The 14,731-nt window shown below is 50.7% G+C and overlaps 1 protein-coding gene across 4 annotated transcripts in view; it reads right to left on the bottom strand.

Moving 5' to 3' along the window:
* The window catches only part of PKIG (cAMP-dependent protein kinase inhibitor gamma), a 77,484-nt gene that overhangs the window by 826 nt on the left and 61,927 nt on the right, over positions 1 to 14,731 (bottom strand). For all 4 annotated transcript variants that reach the window (XM_043883196.1, XM_043883198.1, XM_043883197.1 and 1 more), the window contains exon 3: positions 3,377 to 3,550. In XM_043883196.1, the coding sequence (XP_043739131.1) occupies positions 3,377 to 3,527 (151 nt within the window). In that variant the 5' untranslated portion in view covers positions 3,528 to 3,550. The remainder of the gene's footprint in view (positions 1 to 3,376; positions 3,551 to 14,731) is intronic.

Genomic DNA, 14,731 nt, shown 5'->3' with positions numbered 1-14,731 from the left:
AAGCCTGGGGAGCAGGACAGGAGCTGGACTGGGGTGGTGGCGGCCAAAGGAAACTCTATCCGGGTCTGCATCCTTTTAATTTCTACAAAGGAAATGCATCTGCTGTTACTGGTATGCAGTGGTGGTAGTTTAAGTTGTGTCTGACTCTTGTGACTCCAGGGACTGTAGCCCGCCAGGCTCCTCTGTCCATGGGATTTCCCAGGCAAGAATACTGGAGTAGGTTGCCATGTCCCTCTCCGGGAGATCTTCCTAACCCAGAGATTGAACTTAGGTCTCCCGCATTGTAGGTGGATTCTTTACCAACTAAGCCACGGGGGAGTAATTAAAATCAATGACGGGCCAGGATCATGGATGGATGCTACAAGCATCAGATGAAGAGCTGTCGAGGGTCAGGATATTTGTGTGGGTTCACCCACCATTTGTGTGGGTTCACCCACCATTTGTGTGGGTTGGGGTGCGGGGGAGAGGGCATGTGAGGTTCTAGCATGTGATGGGTGTTCAGCAAATGGTAATTCTTACAAGACAGGGAAAAGGGCATCAGATGATGCTGGCTCGGGACTTCCCTGGTGGTCCAGTGGTTAAGACTCCACGCTCCTCATGCACGGGGCCCAGGTTCAATCCTTGGTCAGGGAACTAGATCCTATCAGCAGCAACTAAGAGTTCACATGCCAAAGAAAAACATCGAAGATCCCGCCTGCTGCAACTAAGACCCAGCACAGCCAAATAAATAAATATTTAAAAAATGAAGATGCCAACTCAGGGGAGCACCAAGGGTGGCCTGCAGAGGGTCTAGGCTGTTTCATTGCGCTGTGTCCTCCCTAGACCACGCCTATCTCCCTCTCTGGGCCCTGTCTTTGCATCCTTAGGCTGAGCCCTTTACAGGATGAAGGAGAAACTACCGTGTACCAGGATCCCTAGACTGCAGGCTAACAAGTACTTTCCAGGTGGTCACACAGCAGCCTGGAGGCGTGATGAGGGTCATGATACGATTTGAGTGAGAAAAACCGAGGTTCAGAGGAGAAAATTGAGGCTCAGAGAGGTGAACTGAGTTGCCTGAGAGCCAAGTGGTGGAGGGAGCAGTGACCTTTCCCCTGACTGAACCCGGTCGCTAAAGCATCTCCCTCTAGGGTTTGTAAAGGCCCATCACTGCTGCCACCTCCTTCTGCCCTGACAGCTGTCTTGGGGACTGGGGTGAGTGGTGGGGCGGGGATGTGGGAAGAACTTGGCCACCAGCCCCTCCAACCCTGCCTATCCTGGGGCGCTGCCTGCAGCAAAGACTTGGTCCCATAGGGTCCTCCTGGCCCGCCAGAAGCCTGACAAAGCAGCCGGCACTTGGGGCAGGTTTCCCAACGTGTGACACCCTGCTGGGTCCTAAGCCTCCCGCCCTGGCAAGCAGAACATTCTAGTCAGATTCCCAGGACCTGCTGCTTGGCCATGTCCTTGCTGTAGGGCCTCGGGCAACACAGTTAACCTCTCTGAGCCTCTAATTCCTGATCCAGGAAGTGAGGATGACGACACCTCCGGCCCTCCGGCCCTCCGCAGTCGCAGGGCCCCGGGGGACAGCTTGCCCAGGGGTAAGGCTTCCCCTCTGCAGGTCCCAGCTCTCTTCTGGCCCAGAGAGAAGGTCCCCAAGCCCCCCTGGAATGGACTCCCTTGGGGCCAGTTTCAGAGTATGATTTGGAAAATTTCCAGTCACATACGGCCAGGGGGTGCATTCGTATTCCTTCAGGTCCTGCTTGGTTTATGTCTCATTATTCGGCCAAGTAAGGAAACACTGGTGCTCCCCACAGAAGGAAATACGGGAGCAGACAAAGGATTGCACGCAAAGGGCTTGAGGAGCCTTAACACACAGGTCACCTGGGGAAGCCTGGAGGCCAGGCCTTCAAGGACAGGTGAAAGCCTTGGTTCCTCCTCCCTCACCCGGGCTGGGCATCTGTCTCCCAGGAGATTTAAGCAAGCAGATGCTCTGGGGCCTTCAGCACCTGTAACCTCTGTAACCTAGTGAGTCCGCTGGACTGACCACGCCTTGTAAGACTTGCAGGGGAAGCTGCTCGTTGCAGGGCCTACTAGAAGGTTCCTTGGCCACTCACTGTAGCCTGCACTCCACCAGGAGGGCTTCGCTGAGTTGCAGCTAGCAGTACTCCTTCCTCAAGTCCCCTTCTTAACGGTCTGTCACCTGGGCAGACAGATGCCAAGACGCCCAGATAACCTCAGGGATTTCAAATCGGATGCGGGTGGGAGCAGGCAGTAGAGGGCCTGGGTGGGTGGATGAGCCGCTACACTGAGGTCGAGGGAGGCAGAAAACAGTCCAGCAGGCAGGCGCAGAGGCCTGGCAGCCAGTCCCCTGGCTGCAGGCCCGGCATGGCAGCTGGATGTGTTGGTCAGTGAACAGCCACCAACCAGGCACCCCTGATATGAACCAAACACTGCCAGGCCCCAAGAGGTCAGGACGTGGATCCCAGAGGATCTCTGGGCTCTGTGGGATAGTGGAGGTGGCCAGAGAAGGCGCCTCCCCCATCTGGGAGGGCGATGAAATCAGAGGAGACTTCTCAGCAGAGCAGTCTGGGCTATAGAACAAAGAGGAACAGCCAGACTGGCACGGGGAGGCCAGGAAGGACCAGACAGGGAGAGTGCACGGAGGCCCACTGGGGATTTTCAAGAAATGGAAGTCCCTTCCTCGGCTGGATCAGAGGCACAGGGGAGAAAGATGGGCCCGGAGGCTGGAGGAGAGCAGGTTCAGACCCGCGGAGGCTCCAGAGCCTGGGGAGATCGGGCCGCAGGACGAGGGAGGGCTGACCACAGATGGGTAGGATGGTGTGAGGATGGAGGGGGAGGCTCCTGGGGCAGCCAGGACTGGGTGAAGGACGTTCTAGCAGAGGAAACTGGGAGATGAAGGGGGCCGGGGGATGAACTGGAAGAAGCACGGTGGGACGGGGGCTATAGATGAATCCTGCTGGCAGCTGTCTGGGAGGAAGGCTGCGGTGAGGGCGGGCCAGGGAGGCCCGGGCAGAGGCTGCTGTGCTGCTGGGAGCGGCCTGAGCCTGGTGGTGGCCGTGGGGACAGAGAGGAGCAGAGGGACCGGGAGGGATGGCGGAGGGGAACCGACGGGGCCTGTGGATGGGCAGGGAGGCTGAGGGGCAAGGGAAGCGCTGGGATGCCTGGCCAGAGGGCATGAGGATGGCCTGAGACGCTGGCACCCTCCCGCCTGGGGACTGGCTGCCCTCCGCCACTGACCCTGGGCTGGGGGCCCGATTTAAAGGCAGTTTCTTCTCTGAGAAAGAGGGGGCAGCCTGGGACTTAAGAGGCCGGCCCTGGAGCCCAGAAGAGGGTCTCCTGCCCCAGGTGCTCGAACCCAAGTGTGCCCGTGGGTTCCGACCTGCGCCCTCGAGGGCCAGCTCGCCCATGTCACCAGCCAGCTTCCGCACGCTCACGGCCTCGGAGTCTCCCTGGATGTCAGGGACCGCGTTCCGGCGGCCCGTCCGGTCACAGGAGATGAAGTCCGAGTAGGAGGACTCGACCTCCATCATGCCTGTCGCATCGCTCTTCAGGCCTGTGGAGGCAAGGGCAGGAGGGCAGAGGTGAGCCCAGGCGTACCCTGCAGAGAAGACCCAGCACTGGCGGCTTCTGACAAAATGACAACTGCTGCCTTGCTCATGGACCATAAAACAGAAAGCACAGGAAACTGCAAAGAACAAATGAAGTCATGCATAATTTTATACCCCCAGCTACCACTACCATTTTAAAGGACATCTTTTTTTTCCTCTAAAGTTCATGATAACCCTCTACACGCTTATCAACACCGCGTACCAGGCACTGGCCAGGGGCCACAGATGCAGCAATGAACAAGTCAGCCCCAGTCCCTGCCCTCAGGGAGCTTACAGTCTGTTGGGTCATTTAGGGTAATTAAGTTCTAACACCTAAGTAACAGCCACGGTGCTCAGGGTTTGCAGGGAGAAAGCAGCGTGCCAGAGGAACAACCAGGGCCTGACCAAGGCTGGGGGACAGGAGGTGATATTTTAGCTGAGATTCCAGGAGGGATAGGTAGAGGAGGAGTCTGGGATTGCAGGGAAGTGCAAAGGCTCTGCGGAGGGAAGGCATGGTGGGTGTTAGAAATGCAAGGGCCGTGGCACTGAGACGCCCAGGACCCCGCTGAGCTGGGCAGGGGCCTATTCGCATCTGCAGCTGCTCCCTCAGGACGATCAGATCAGCATTTCCAAAGATGACTCTGGCCCCTGGAGTGAGCAGGCCCAAAAGGAGGCCAGTTACGGTATGAGAAAGATGGTGGGTGAAGGAAGGAGGTGGTGATGGTCAGACAGATTCTAGATGTGATCTGGTGGATCAATCACCAGGACTTGACATGCAGCTGATGTTTCTGATGTGAATAATGCAGGTGGACAGAGGATGGCTTGTGAGACACCGGGTGGGCGGGGAAGAAAGACAGGTAATTAGGCTTTATTACTACAGTCAAAGTGAAAGAGGTAGTGGCTCAGTCATGTCAGACTCTTTGTGACCCCATGGACTGGAGCTCGCCAGGCTCCTCTGTCCATGGGATTCTCCAGCAAGAATACAGGAGTGGACAATCATTCCCTTCTTCAGGGGATCTTCCCAACCCCAGAATTGAACCTGGGTCTCCTACATTGCAGGTGGATTCTTTACTGTCTGAGCCAGCAGAGAAAGAAGCCCTGTTGTTACAGAGATGGTTACAGAGATAGTGGTCAATAGCCCTGCTGGTTGACTTTACAGCTGAGAGAGAGGAGAGCCACATATATAAAGAACCACATGCGTATGAAAAAAGACCTGGAGATCATACTATAGTATGCTGTCTTTTATAGTTTACTGTTTGAAACTCCCTAAAGCATGTCATGAAGGTTCTCTATAGATGATTTTTGTACACGTGCTTGGGTATATCATAATATATTTGAAGAGTCCCCTAGACATGAACACAACCCTGGTGGCTCAGACAGTTAAGCGTCTGACTGCAACACAGGAGACCCAGGTTTGATCCCTGGGTCGGGAAGATCCCCTGGAGAAGGGCATGGAAACCCACTCCAGTGTTCTTGCCTGGAGAATCCCATGGACAGAGGAGCCTGGTGGGCTCCAGTCCACGCAGTTGCAAAGAGTCAGAAACAACTTAGCGGCTAAACAACAACAAATAGGCAACACTAGGTCTTTATGTAAATATTTCAGCCTGTGTCTAGCTATTTCTTTAGAGTACATTCCTAGAAGTAGAATTGCTAAGCTAAAGGGAAGGGTGAAATAATGTTTAAGACACAATATTTTGACACATTTGCCTTCCTGAATGACATAATGGTATTTATAATAACAGAAAAAGATGAGTAAATAAAACTCATAAGTTCAGTTCTGTTCCTATTTATATTCCCACCAGCAGCCTGTAAGACTGTCCATTTATCTGCACCCTTGTCAAGAATGGATACTGCTATTATATACATATTTTAAAAGGTTAATCTGCTAGGGGAATAGAAGATCTCCCTTTGAGCACCGATGATTTTCTGAAGGCAATCAAATCACACAGTCACCACAGGGATTCTGGCCACTGGGCAGACCCTGAGTTAGGAAGCAGGGGTGGGGGGGTGGTGTCTAAGACACTGGCCTGACCATAGGAGTTCACAGTACTCTAGTTGAGATGGGCCCAGCAAATCCCAGTTCCAGACATATGAAGGCAAATGCCAACGCTCTTCATAGTGTGAGGATGTTTACTGTACGCGGTCAGTGACAGGGAAGCTCCCAAATGTCCCTGAAAAGGCTAGGCATTGCATGAATTATAGAGTATTCAAAAAATAACCTATACTGGGTGGACACATACTGATGGCAAAGTGTCAGAGATAAACTATTAGCTGAAAAATTCAGGGACGTTCCTGGTGGTCCAGGGGTTAAGACTCAGCCTTCTGAAGCACGGGGTGTGGGTTAGACCCCTGGTCCGGGAGCTAAGATTCCCACATGCCTCACGGCCAAAAAGCCAAAACATACAACAGAAACAATATTGTAACAAATTCAACGAAGACTTTAAAAATGATCCACCTCAAAAAAAAATATTAAAAAAAGAGAAAAATGCAGATTGCAACACCTTAAAGAAAACTCAGTTTCAGCTCATACAACTCAACAACACCAAAAGAAAAACAACCCATTTGAAAAATGGGCAGAAGACCTACACCAACATTTCCCCAAAGAAGACATGCAGAGGGCCAAAAGACACATGAAAAGATGCTCAAAATCACTAATTATTAGAGAACTGCAAATCAGAACTACAAGGTACCACCTCACAGAGGGTATGGAGAAAAAGGAACCCTCCTACACTGTTGGTGGGAATGTAACTTGGTTCAGCCACTGTGGAAAACAGTATGGAGGTTCCTCAGAAAACTGACATGATCCAGCAATCCCGCCCCTAGGCATATATCCAGACGAAACTCCAATTCAAAAAGATGCATGAATTCCTGTTCATAGCAGCACTGCTCACAACAGTCAAGACGTTGGAGACAAACTACATGTCCATTGACAGGTGAATGGATAAAGGTGTGGTACATACTCACAATGGAATACTGCTCACCCATAAAAATGAATGAAATAATGCCATTTGCAGCAACATGGATGCAACCAGAGATGATCATAGTAACTGAAGCCAGTCAGAAAGGCAAATACTATGTATGCTATCACTTATATGTAGAATCTAAAATATGACACACATGAACCTACCTACAAAACAGAAGCAGAAACAGAGAACAGAGCAGTGGTGGCCAAGGGGAGGGGGCTGGGAGGGACAGAGTGGAAGGCTGGGGTTAGCAGATACAAGCTTTTATACATAGAATGGATAAACCAGGTCCCACTGTATAGCACAGAGAACTATATTCAATATCTTGTGATTAACCATAATGGAAAAGAATATTAAAAACAATGTATATGTGCGTGTGTATGTATAACTGAATCACTCTGCTGTATAGAAATAATTAACAAAATATTGTACATCAACCACACTTCAATTTAAAAAAAAAGAAAAGAAAGAAAGATAACCCAGTTTCTGTGGAGAACAGAGAGATACAAGAAAAACACCTTGCCGAATGTGGTACTTTATGACGAAGAGGAACTTCCACGCCTAAGACTAAATTTTTTATAATGGAAGGAATTTGTATAAGCCCAAGTCATTGTGCAATGCTTTCAGAAAGTAACCGACATTGGCAGGAAGCTCCCGGAAAGCGCCCAGGGTGGGGCTCAGTAAGTGGGGTGTGTGTGTGTGTGTGTGTGTGTGTGTGTGTGTGTGTGTGTGAGAGAGAGAGAGAGAAAAAGAGAGAAAAGAGGGACTGGCCAGTATGGAGGGCTGTGTGTGTGTGTGTGTGTGTGTGTGTGTGAGAGAGAGAGAGAGAGAGAAAAAGAGAGAAAAGAGGGACTGGCCAGTATGGAGGGCTGCACCCACATCTCCCCACAACCCCAGGCTGAGAAGAGACACCTGGAGAATGAATGAGGAGGAGACAGGGAGGCATCCCGTAGTAGGAAGAGTAAAGAAAAAGACACGTGACCTGTCCTGCTGTCAGACCTTGAGCAAGATTGCCCCCTCTGGGCCTCCAGGTCTGTAAAACAGAATGAAGGCTGGGCCAGAATTCCAAGGCAATCCCTGCAGCTCCAGCAGGGGGCGCACCAAGCCAATTTTTCTAAGCTGCCTTGAAAGAAAGAAGTTGCCCTAGTGTTGCTGGCTGCTTCTTGGCCAAAAAAAAAAAAAAAAACACCAACTCCAGACTCTGAATCTGCCAAGAGATGGTTCTTCCATAGGTCACGGAAGGTTCACTCCTACACTCTCCCTCTGGGGAAACTGCTCAAAGCTTCAGAACTGGGGAGTGGCCTGTGGTAATAACAGTAATAACAGAATAAAATTTATAATGATAGGTCTAACAATAATAGTAAAAGCAACAGTAATCAAGTCATTATGTTTCCTGTACCTCGCTTACTAAATTTCCACAGCAGCCTCTGAGGTCTGTGAGGTGAGTTTATCACCACGACCTGGGAAGGTCTGTTTCAGGTGCCAGAGGGAGGGAGACCCTGGGCAGGCCACACCAGCTCCCAAGCCCCGGCTCCTCAGGGCTTTTCCCCCAACTAGGATGTGGGCTCCACGAGAACCGGTATTTCTGTCTGGGCTGTCACCAGGCCAGGCCAAAAGGCCTAACCCCAGCAGCTGAAAAATATGCTCTGGCTGCTCTGTCTTCAGCTTCTCACCCAGGGCCTGGCAAACAGTAGGTGCTCAGGAAACACTTGTCAGATTAAATCTGAGTCTGTCCATCGCTCTGTCTCCTCTCCAGCCCTCTTTCCCTGCCTGTGGGAACCAGTGGGAAAGGCCTCTGTTGGCCGTAGACGGCTCTGCTGATGTTCCTGTCCAGGGTCTCCAGCATCTGACACTGTGGGATGGATGGAGTTACAGGCTCCATCGGAAAGGCCAGCGTCCTGCTCGAACTGGCACCCTGGGGCTTTGGCTCCTGCCCTTGCCCAGCTGACCTTACAAGCTGCCCAGAGCAGGCGGCCAACCTCCCTGGCTCAGAGAGGGAAGTGTGCCCAGCTCAAAGGCCGATCCTGGAAGACGCCAACCGCCACGAGCGTGCTCCGGCTGCCTCCCCGCTTCCACCTCCGCAAGGATAGGTCTAGAGAACATACTATTTTCATTTTTCTGCAATATTTGTATATTTTCCCTTCACTCTCTGCTCTTAAAAGTCAACAGCAAGTGGGGACATATGAGCAACCATCCTCAGAGTTGGAAGCTGCATCTGCAAACGGTCATTCTCAGACTCTGTTAACGACAGCATCAATGCCAGAAACTCTCTGAGTGACCTGACACGATACACCAAGAAACCTCAACTTTTCTCATACCCTTGAGCCAGTAAGTCAGCAAGCTGACATGTGAGAACAGTCCCTGGCTGTATCAGCTTGCACTGCTCCTGGGGGTAAAACACAGCATCTTTCCATGTGTACTTCCTTTTCTTTGAACTGTACTCAAATCCTTTTGCCCACTTTTCTATTAGATGGTAGCATTCCCACTGATTTGTGGGAGTTCTTTATATATTGAGACAATCAGTCTTTTACATTAAGAAGCATTACAAGTATTTTTTGGTTTTTGTTCCCTGATTTTATTTCTCTGCGTGCACACTTTTTTTTTTTTTCCCTATTCATGTAGTCAAACTGATCCATATTTTACTGCATGGTTTTCGGGTTCTGGATCATACTTAGGAATGTCTTCCCTACTCCAAGATTAGTGAAGAATTCTCTCTTGCTTATTTCTTGTACTTTCGTGGCTTTATTTTTCATATTTAAATCTTCGATTGAGCTCGAGTTTATTTGCTATGAGGTATGAGGTAGGGAATCTACCTTAATTTTTCCCACTTGTCTCAAAACATCTTGTGGAATCATCAAATTGAAACGGCTCCCTGAGCTCACAGAGACAAACTTCTCATTAATAGCTGGGGGAAAGTGAGGTTCAGAAAGGGAAAGTGACTCACCCAAAGTTCTTGATCCAGCCATCTGACCTCCTAGTCCAGAGCTCTTTCTCTCATGCCTTGCTGCACCCCTGGGGGTCGTGGTGCCCAGTGATACGACCCATCTCTCAAGGGCGTGTGGTTGCCAGGAGGCCTCCAGCGACAGTGTGCAGCCCACGTCCCTGTTTATGAGCTCAGAGACCTTGGACAACTGCCTCCATTTCTCAGGATCCCAGTGTCCTCCCCAGCCACACAGGGATAACAGTAACACCTTCTGCTTAGGGGGCTGTTGTGAAGTCAACGGGACAGTGTGCTCAAAAAGAGTCTGATAAGATGCGCGCAAGGGAAGAGGCTCACAATAAGTCATTACTACAGTCCATTCTCACTGGTGACTTATCAGTAAAACTGTCCTACTGACGCTTTCTTTCAGCTTCTTTGTTTTCACTCTGTGTTTAGTGATGCACAGAAGCCAAAACTCACACTTCCTGCTTTTGTGCTTCACGGTGCTGAGTGAATTAAGTTCCACAAAAGTGACGCCCTGGCTGACATGTGGACTGCTGCATCTGATAGACCTAGCACAGAGGTGAAGCCCAATGAATATTTCATAAATGAGTGAATAATAGAAGACGGTCTAGATCCCAGAGCAGAGCAAAGACTATGCAGCTTTGCCTTATAACAGTGGCCAGAGGTCTGGCTCAGTCTCCTCACAGCAGGGTGACCACCCGCCACCGCTCCCCGACCCCTGGGACCTTCCCTCTCTCCCAGCTTCCTCTCTCTCCATCAGAATAGTCAGGTTGAAATATGGTCCCTAAATGTCTTCCAGTCCTGAAATTTCATTCACTTATTCATTCAGTGTTTACTGAGTACTTTTTATATGCCAGGCACTACGTCAGGTATGGGGTATGCATTGGAAGAAAAAGATATTTACAATGTGATAACAGAAAAAGGCACCAGAAATCAAAGCTACAATGAGATGTCACCTCATGTCGGTCAGAATGGCCATCATCAAAAAGCCTACAAATAATAAATAATGGAGAGGGTGTGGAGAAAAGGGAACCCTCCAACTCTGTTGGTGTGAATGTAAATTGATATGGCTTGGAGAACAGTACGGAGTTGCCATGTGACTCCTGGACATATATCTGGAGAAACTTCTAACTTGAAAAGATACAAGCACCCTAAAGTTCAGAGCAGCACTATTTACAACAGGCAAGACATGGAAGCAACCTACATGTCCATCAACAGATGAAGATGTGGTGTGTGTATATACATGTACACATATATATATAATGGAATATTTCTCAGTCATAAAAAAGAATGAAATAATGCCATTTGCAGCAACATGGATGAACCTAGAGATTATCACACTAAGTGACATAAGTCAGGCAGAGAAAGACACATACAATATGATACCACTTATATGTGAATCTAAACTAATGGTACAAATAGACTCATTTATAAGGCAGAAATAGACTCACAGACACTCACAGACATAGAAAACAGACTTAGGGTTTCCAAAGGGAGAAGGGGAGGGAGGAATAAATTTGGAATTTGGAATTAACAGGTACATACTATACTATACATATGATAGATAACCAGCAAGGACCTACGATATTAGACAAGGAACTATATTCAGTATCCTGTAATATCCTATAATGGGAAAGAATCTGAAAAAGAATATATATGTGTGTGCGTATATATATACATGAGACTGAAGACATATATATATATATATATATCTGAGACTGAATTGCTCTGCTATACACCTGAAACACTGTAACTCAAGTATACTTTAATTAATAAAAGAGAGAGGGGCATTAACAAATAAACAAATCTATCATCAGGGACTGTGGTAAGTGTTGTGGAGGAAGAGAACAGGTTTCTCTGTGTGGGGGTGGTTCAGTTCAACACTGCATGATCAGGGAAGGCCTCCTTAAGGATGTGATCCTGCACTGAGGTCCACAGGAAAGTCAGAGAGAGGGTGATTTCAGGCAGAGTCAACAGCTAATCTGGGAATAAGCGATCTACCGTCTTCTATCTCAGCTTGAGCCCTGAGCAGTGCTCATGCCTGACGCTCTTCTGCTCCTCCCCATCTTTGGGAGGTTTGGGGGCCTTCCTTGGGGTGAAGGTTTTGGCCCTGAAAAGGAAGAGGCTTTGGGCTCACCTTCCCAGACCCTTGGCGGCCTGGGGCCAGAGGCTGCGCGCTCGCAGGTGCTTGCCCAGGTGCTGTCTGGTTTCCCCACGGGAAGCCGTCTTCTCCCTTTGGTTGTTATTCTCCCCCCAGCTCTGTAAACTGAAGAGGCCCCAGCCTTTGCCAAGAGCTACACAGTCTGTTCCAACTCTGCAGCTATTAGTCCTCATAGCTCAGGCAGATTCCATGACAGCGCCAAATTGTTTTCCAAATATACCAGAAAGGTCATTTCCTGTTTTTTTTCTTTTTAAAAAATTAAGTATTTGCAGAGACCGTACAAATAAGAAAGCAGACCCTTCTGCAGTGGACACGGAGCAGACAGTGGGACTTAGTCCCCTGGGACAGGCCTCCTCAGGGGTGAACATGCTTTCTAAGGCTCCTCTGAGGGAAAGCAAGGGCTGTGGAAACCTGATGGAAATACCAGGGCCTGCCGAGCTGGCATTCCTCAAATTCAGAGGAAGCGGCTTTTCTCTGTGATGAGAAGCCAGACCCAGAGAAGCACTGAGGCAGGCAAAAAAAAAAAAAAAAAAAAAAGGCCAGGGCCCCAGACTGAGTGCATTCCCAGAACCTGGGAAAGGGCAGGGCAGTGGTTCTGAGAACGTGCCTCGGTCTGCTGGGGACCAACCCTGAGCTCTACCTAGTCTCTGAGGGACACACCAGGGCGGAGTCTCCAGAGAGGAACCCTCCTACCAGGGCAGTACCTGATGCCCCCAGGGAGGCATCCTTTGGAGGCAGCTGGGCAGGGCCTTGGCCTCCGCACCCAGGGGCCCCAAGCCACACGGCCCGGGGGCAGGCGGTGGAGAGACCTGCTTTGGGAGGGAAGGGGGGCGGTGCTGACTCACAGAGGTCTCCACGGACGCCCTTCTCCTCAGGCCACTCTCCGCGGGGGGCCTGCAGACCCCACACCCTCTGGGCCTCCCTCCAGCCTCACGGGCCACTTCTTAACCTGGTCCGTGCAGGCGCCTCTCTGTCAGGGCCCTCCACGTAAGAGGCCCCCACCCTAGCACCAAGCCCCCTTCTGCCCCTAAGAGTCCGTGTGGATGGCTCCCCAGGCCTCTCTTCAGAGCTCTAGAATGGGCAGTCTAACCGCCTACTCCGCCCTTCCCCTGAACGTCTCACCAGCATTTCCAACTTCACGTGTCCGGTCACAAGCCTGCTCCCCCCAGCCACCCCCCAGGTCAGTGACGGAACCAGATGTCGAGGCTGCTCAAGCTGGAAACCTGGGGCCGTCCCAGGGGAACGGAGTATTCTCCTTCTTCACTCCCGGTCCGGTCTGTCACCGGGTCCGGTCGCTTCTCCTTGCATAACTGAGCCTGAATGGTCCCCCTCTCCCGTCCACCTCCCGCTCTCCATCACTGCTCACGTGCGCCCCTAGCGGCGGCATCGCCTCACCACCTCGCTGCTCCCCGCTTGCCCTCGACCCAAGGTCTGCGCTCGCCACGAGGGCCAGGGCAAGGTACGCGCCTCAGACACTGGGTCCCGTGGTTCCCCCGATTCATCCGGCCTTGGTTGCTATAGCTTTTCACATCTGGCCAAGTCCAAGCTCTCTACACCAGCCCCTGACATCCCGCACTGACCCAGCCCCGCCTTCTGTGAGCTTTTGTCTCGTTTCCACCTTCTTCGCAGCCCATTCGGGTCTTTAATTCCTCATACTAGCTCTTCCGGACTTCAGGGCCTTCATGAGACAGCGTGCTCTGCCTGGAACGTTCTCTGTCACTTTTCTTTTTATAGAGCCTCTTAAATGGATTCCTGACCCTGCCTTTTTAGGCACTCCTGCTCTGGGACCCTGACACGGGGCCCTGCAGGTCGTGAGTTCCCATGCTCACCCAGCTGCGTGTGGGCTGAACACCTGGAATCCTGCGAGATACGGTGACTCGGCAAGGGCCTGGGGTCGCTCAGCTGCTGTCCCTAGAGCTGCGCACCTCAATGGCCACAGAATCCTCTTCTGTAAAATGGGGGTGTGCCAACTGCCTGGAAAGGAGCTCGTAGGGAATAATCAGAGCTGGCAATTACGAAGTCCTGACTGCCTGCCACACTGCTAAGCATCTTACAGGCATCTCACTTAATCTGACAGCAACTCTCTGGGGTAGGAAGCATTACTACTTCTGTCCTACACAGGAGGAAGCTGAGGTACTGAGAGGCTAAGTACTTGCCCAAGGTCATACCATCCTCTGAGTGTGGAGGAGGAGGGAGCCTGTACTATTGGGACAGGAAGCACAGAAATGAGCATCAGGCCTGGCAGGCAGTAAGGATTCATTGAAAACCGTCTACTTCCCTTTCTCCCCTTTTTTCTCCTCTATCCCCCACCTCATAACAAGGCATTTCTGAAGGAAGGACAAGAAAGCAATGAAGTCCTAGGAAACCATTTTACAATGCTGGCGAAAGCATATACCCAGATGCACTTTACCCAGGCTTAAGCAAAATCTGTTGAGAATGTTTGATTGTAAATGTAAAATCTTACGAACCTATTCAGTGATGTTGAATTGATTCTTTGAACTCTGCCACAACAAATTCTAATTTTTGTCATCTAACTTTGGTGAACAAGTATTGGGGGTACACATTTAGAAAACCCTCGCCCACTCTGCCACTGTGTCTCCCCCTACGGCTAGGCAGTGTCAGCACTTCATGGAGGGCTGGGGTTGGGCTTTTGGGATGGTGATACAAGCTCTTCAATCTACGGGAGTCTGGCTTCTACGGAGCCTTGGGAAAGAAGCAGAATATAGCCCAACAATATTACTGCTTGGAGACTGAGTCTCCCTGGGTCTCCTGTGGTTTGCACATTATCTGTACTTGGTGAGGGCTCTGCTAAAACACAAGGTTCCCAGAGGCCAGCAGTCCCGGCTGGAACGTGGAAGGAGGACCGGAAGGTGAAGTGAGATCACTTCCCAGCAGGCTGGCCAGAGCTCCAGTGGCTGGACTGAGCTCCGGCTCTGCCGATGCCAGGATGGGGGCCTTTGGGCCAGGTTCTTGTCTCTCCAACCTTGGGGGTCTCAAGGGTAGAAGGAAGGGGTAAGCTGGGCATCCCTGTGGTGTTTTTGAAACACATCTACAAGTTCTTTGACATTTCTCTTGTCAA

Source organism: Cervus elaphus, chromosome 23 (assembly GCF_910594005.1).
Source record: "Cervus elaphus chromosome 23, mCerEla1.1, whole genome shotgun sequence".
NCBI lineage: Eukaryota > Metazoa > Chordata > Mammalia > Artiodactyla > Cervidae > Cervus > Cervus elaphus.
Note: the sequence above shows the minus strand (reverse complement) of the source record. Positions and strands in the feature narration are given on the sequence as shown.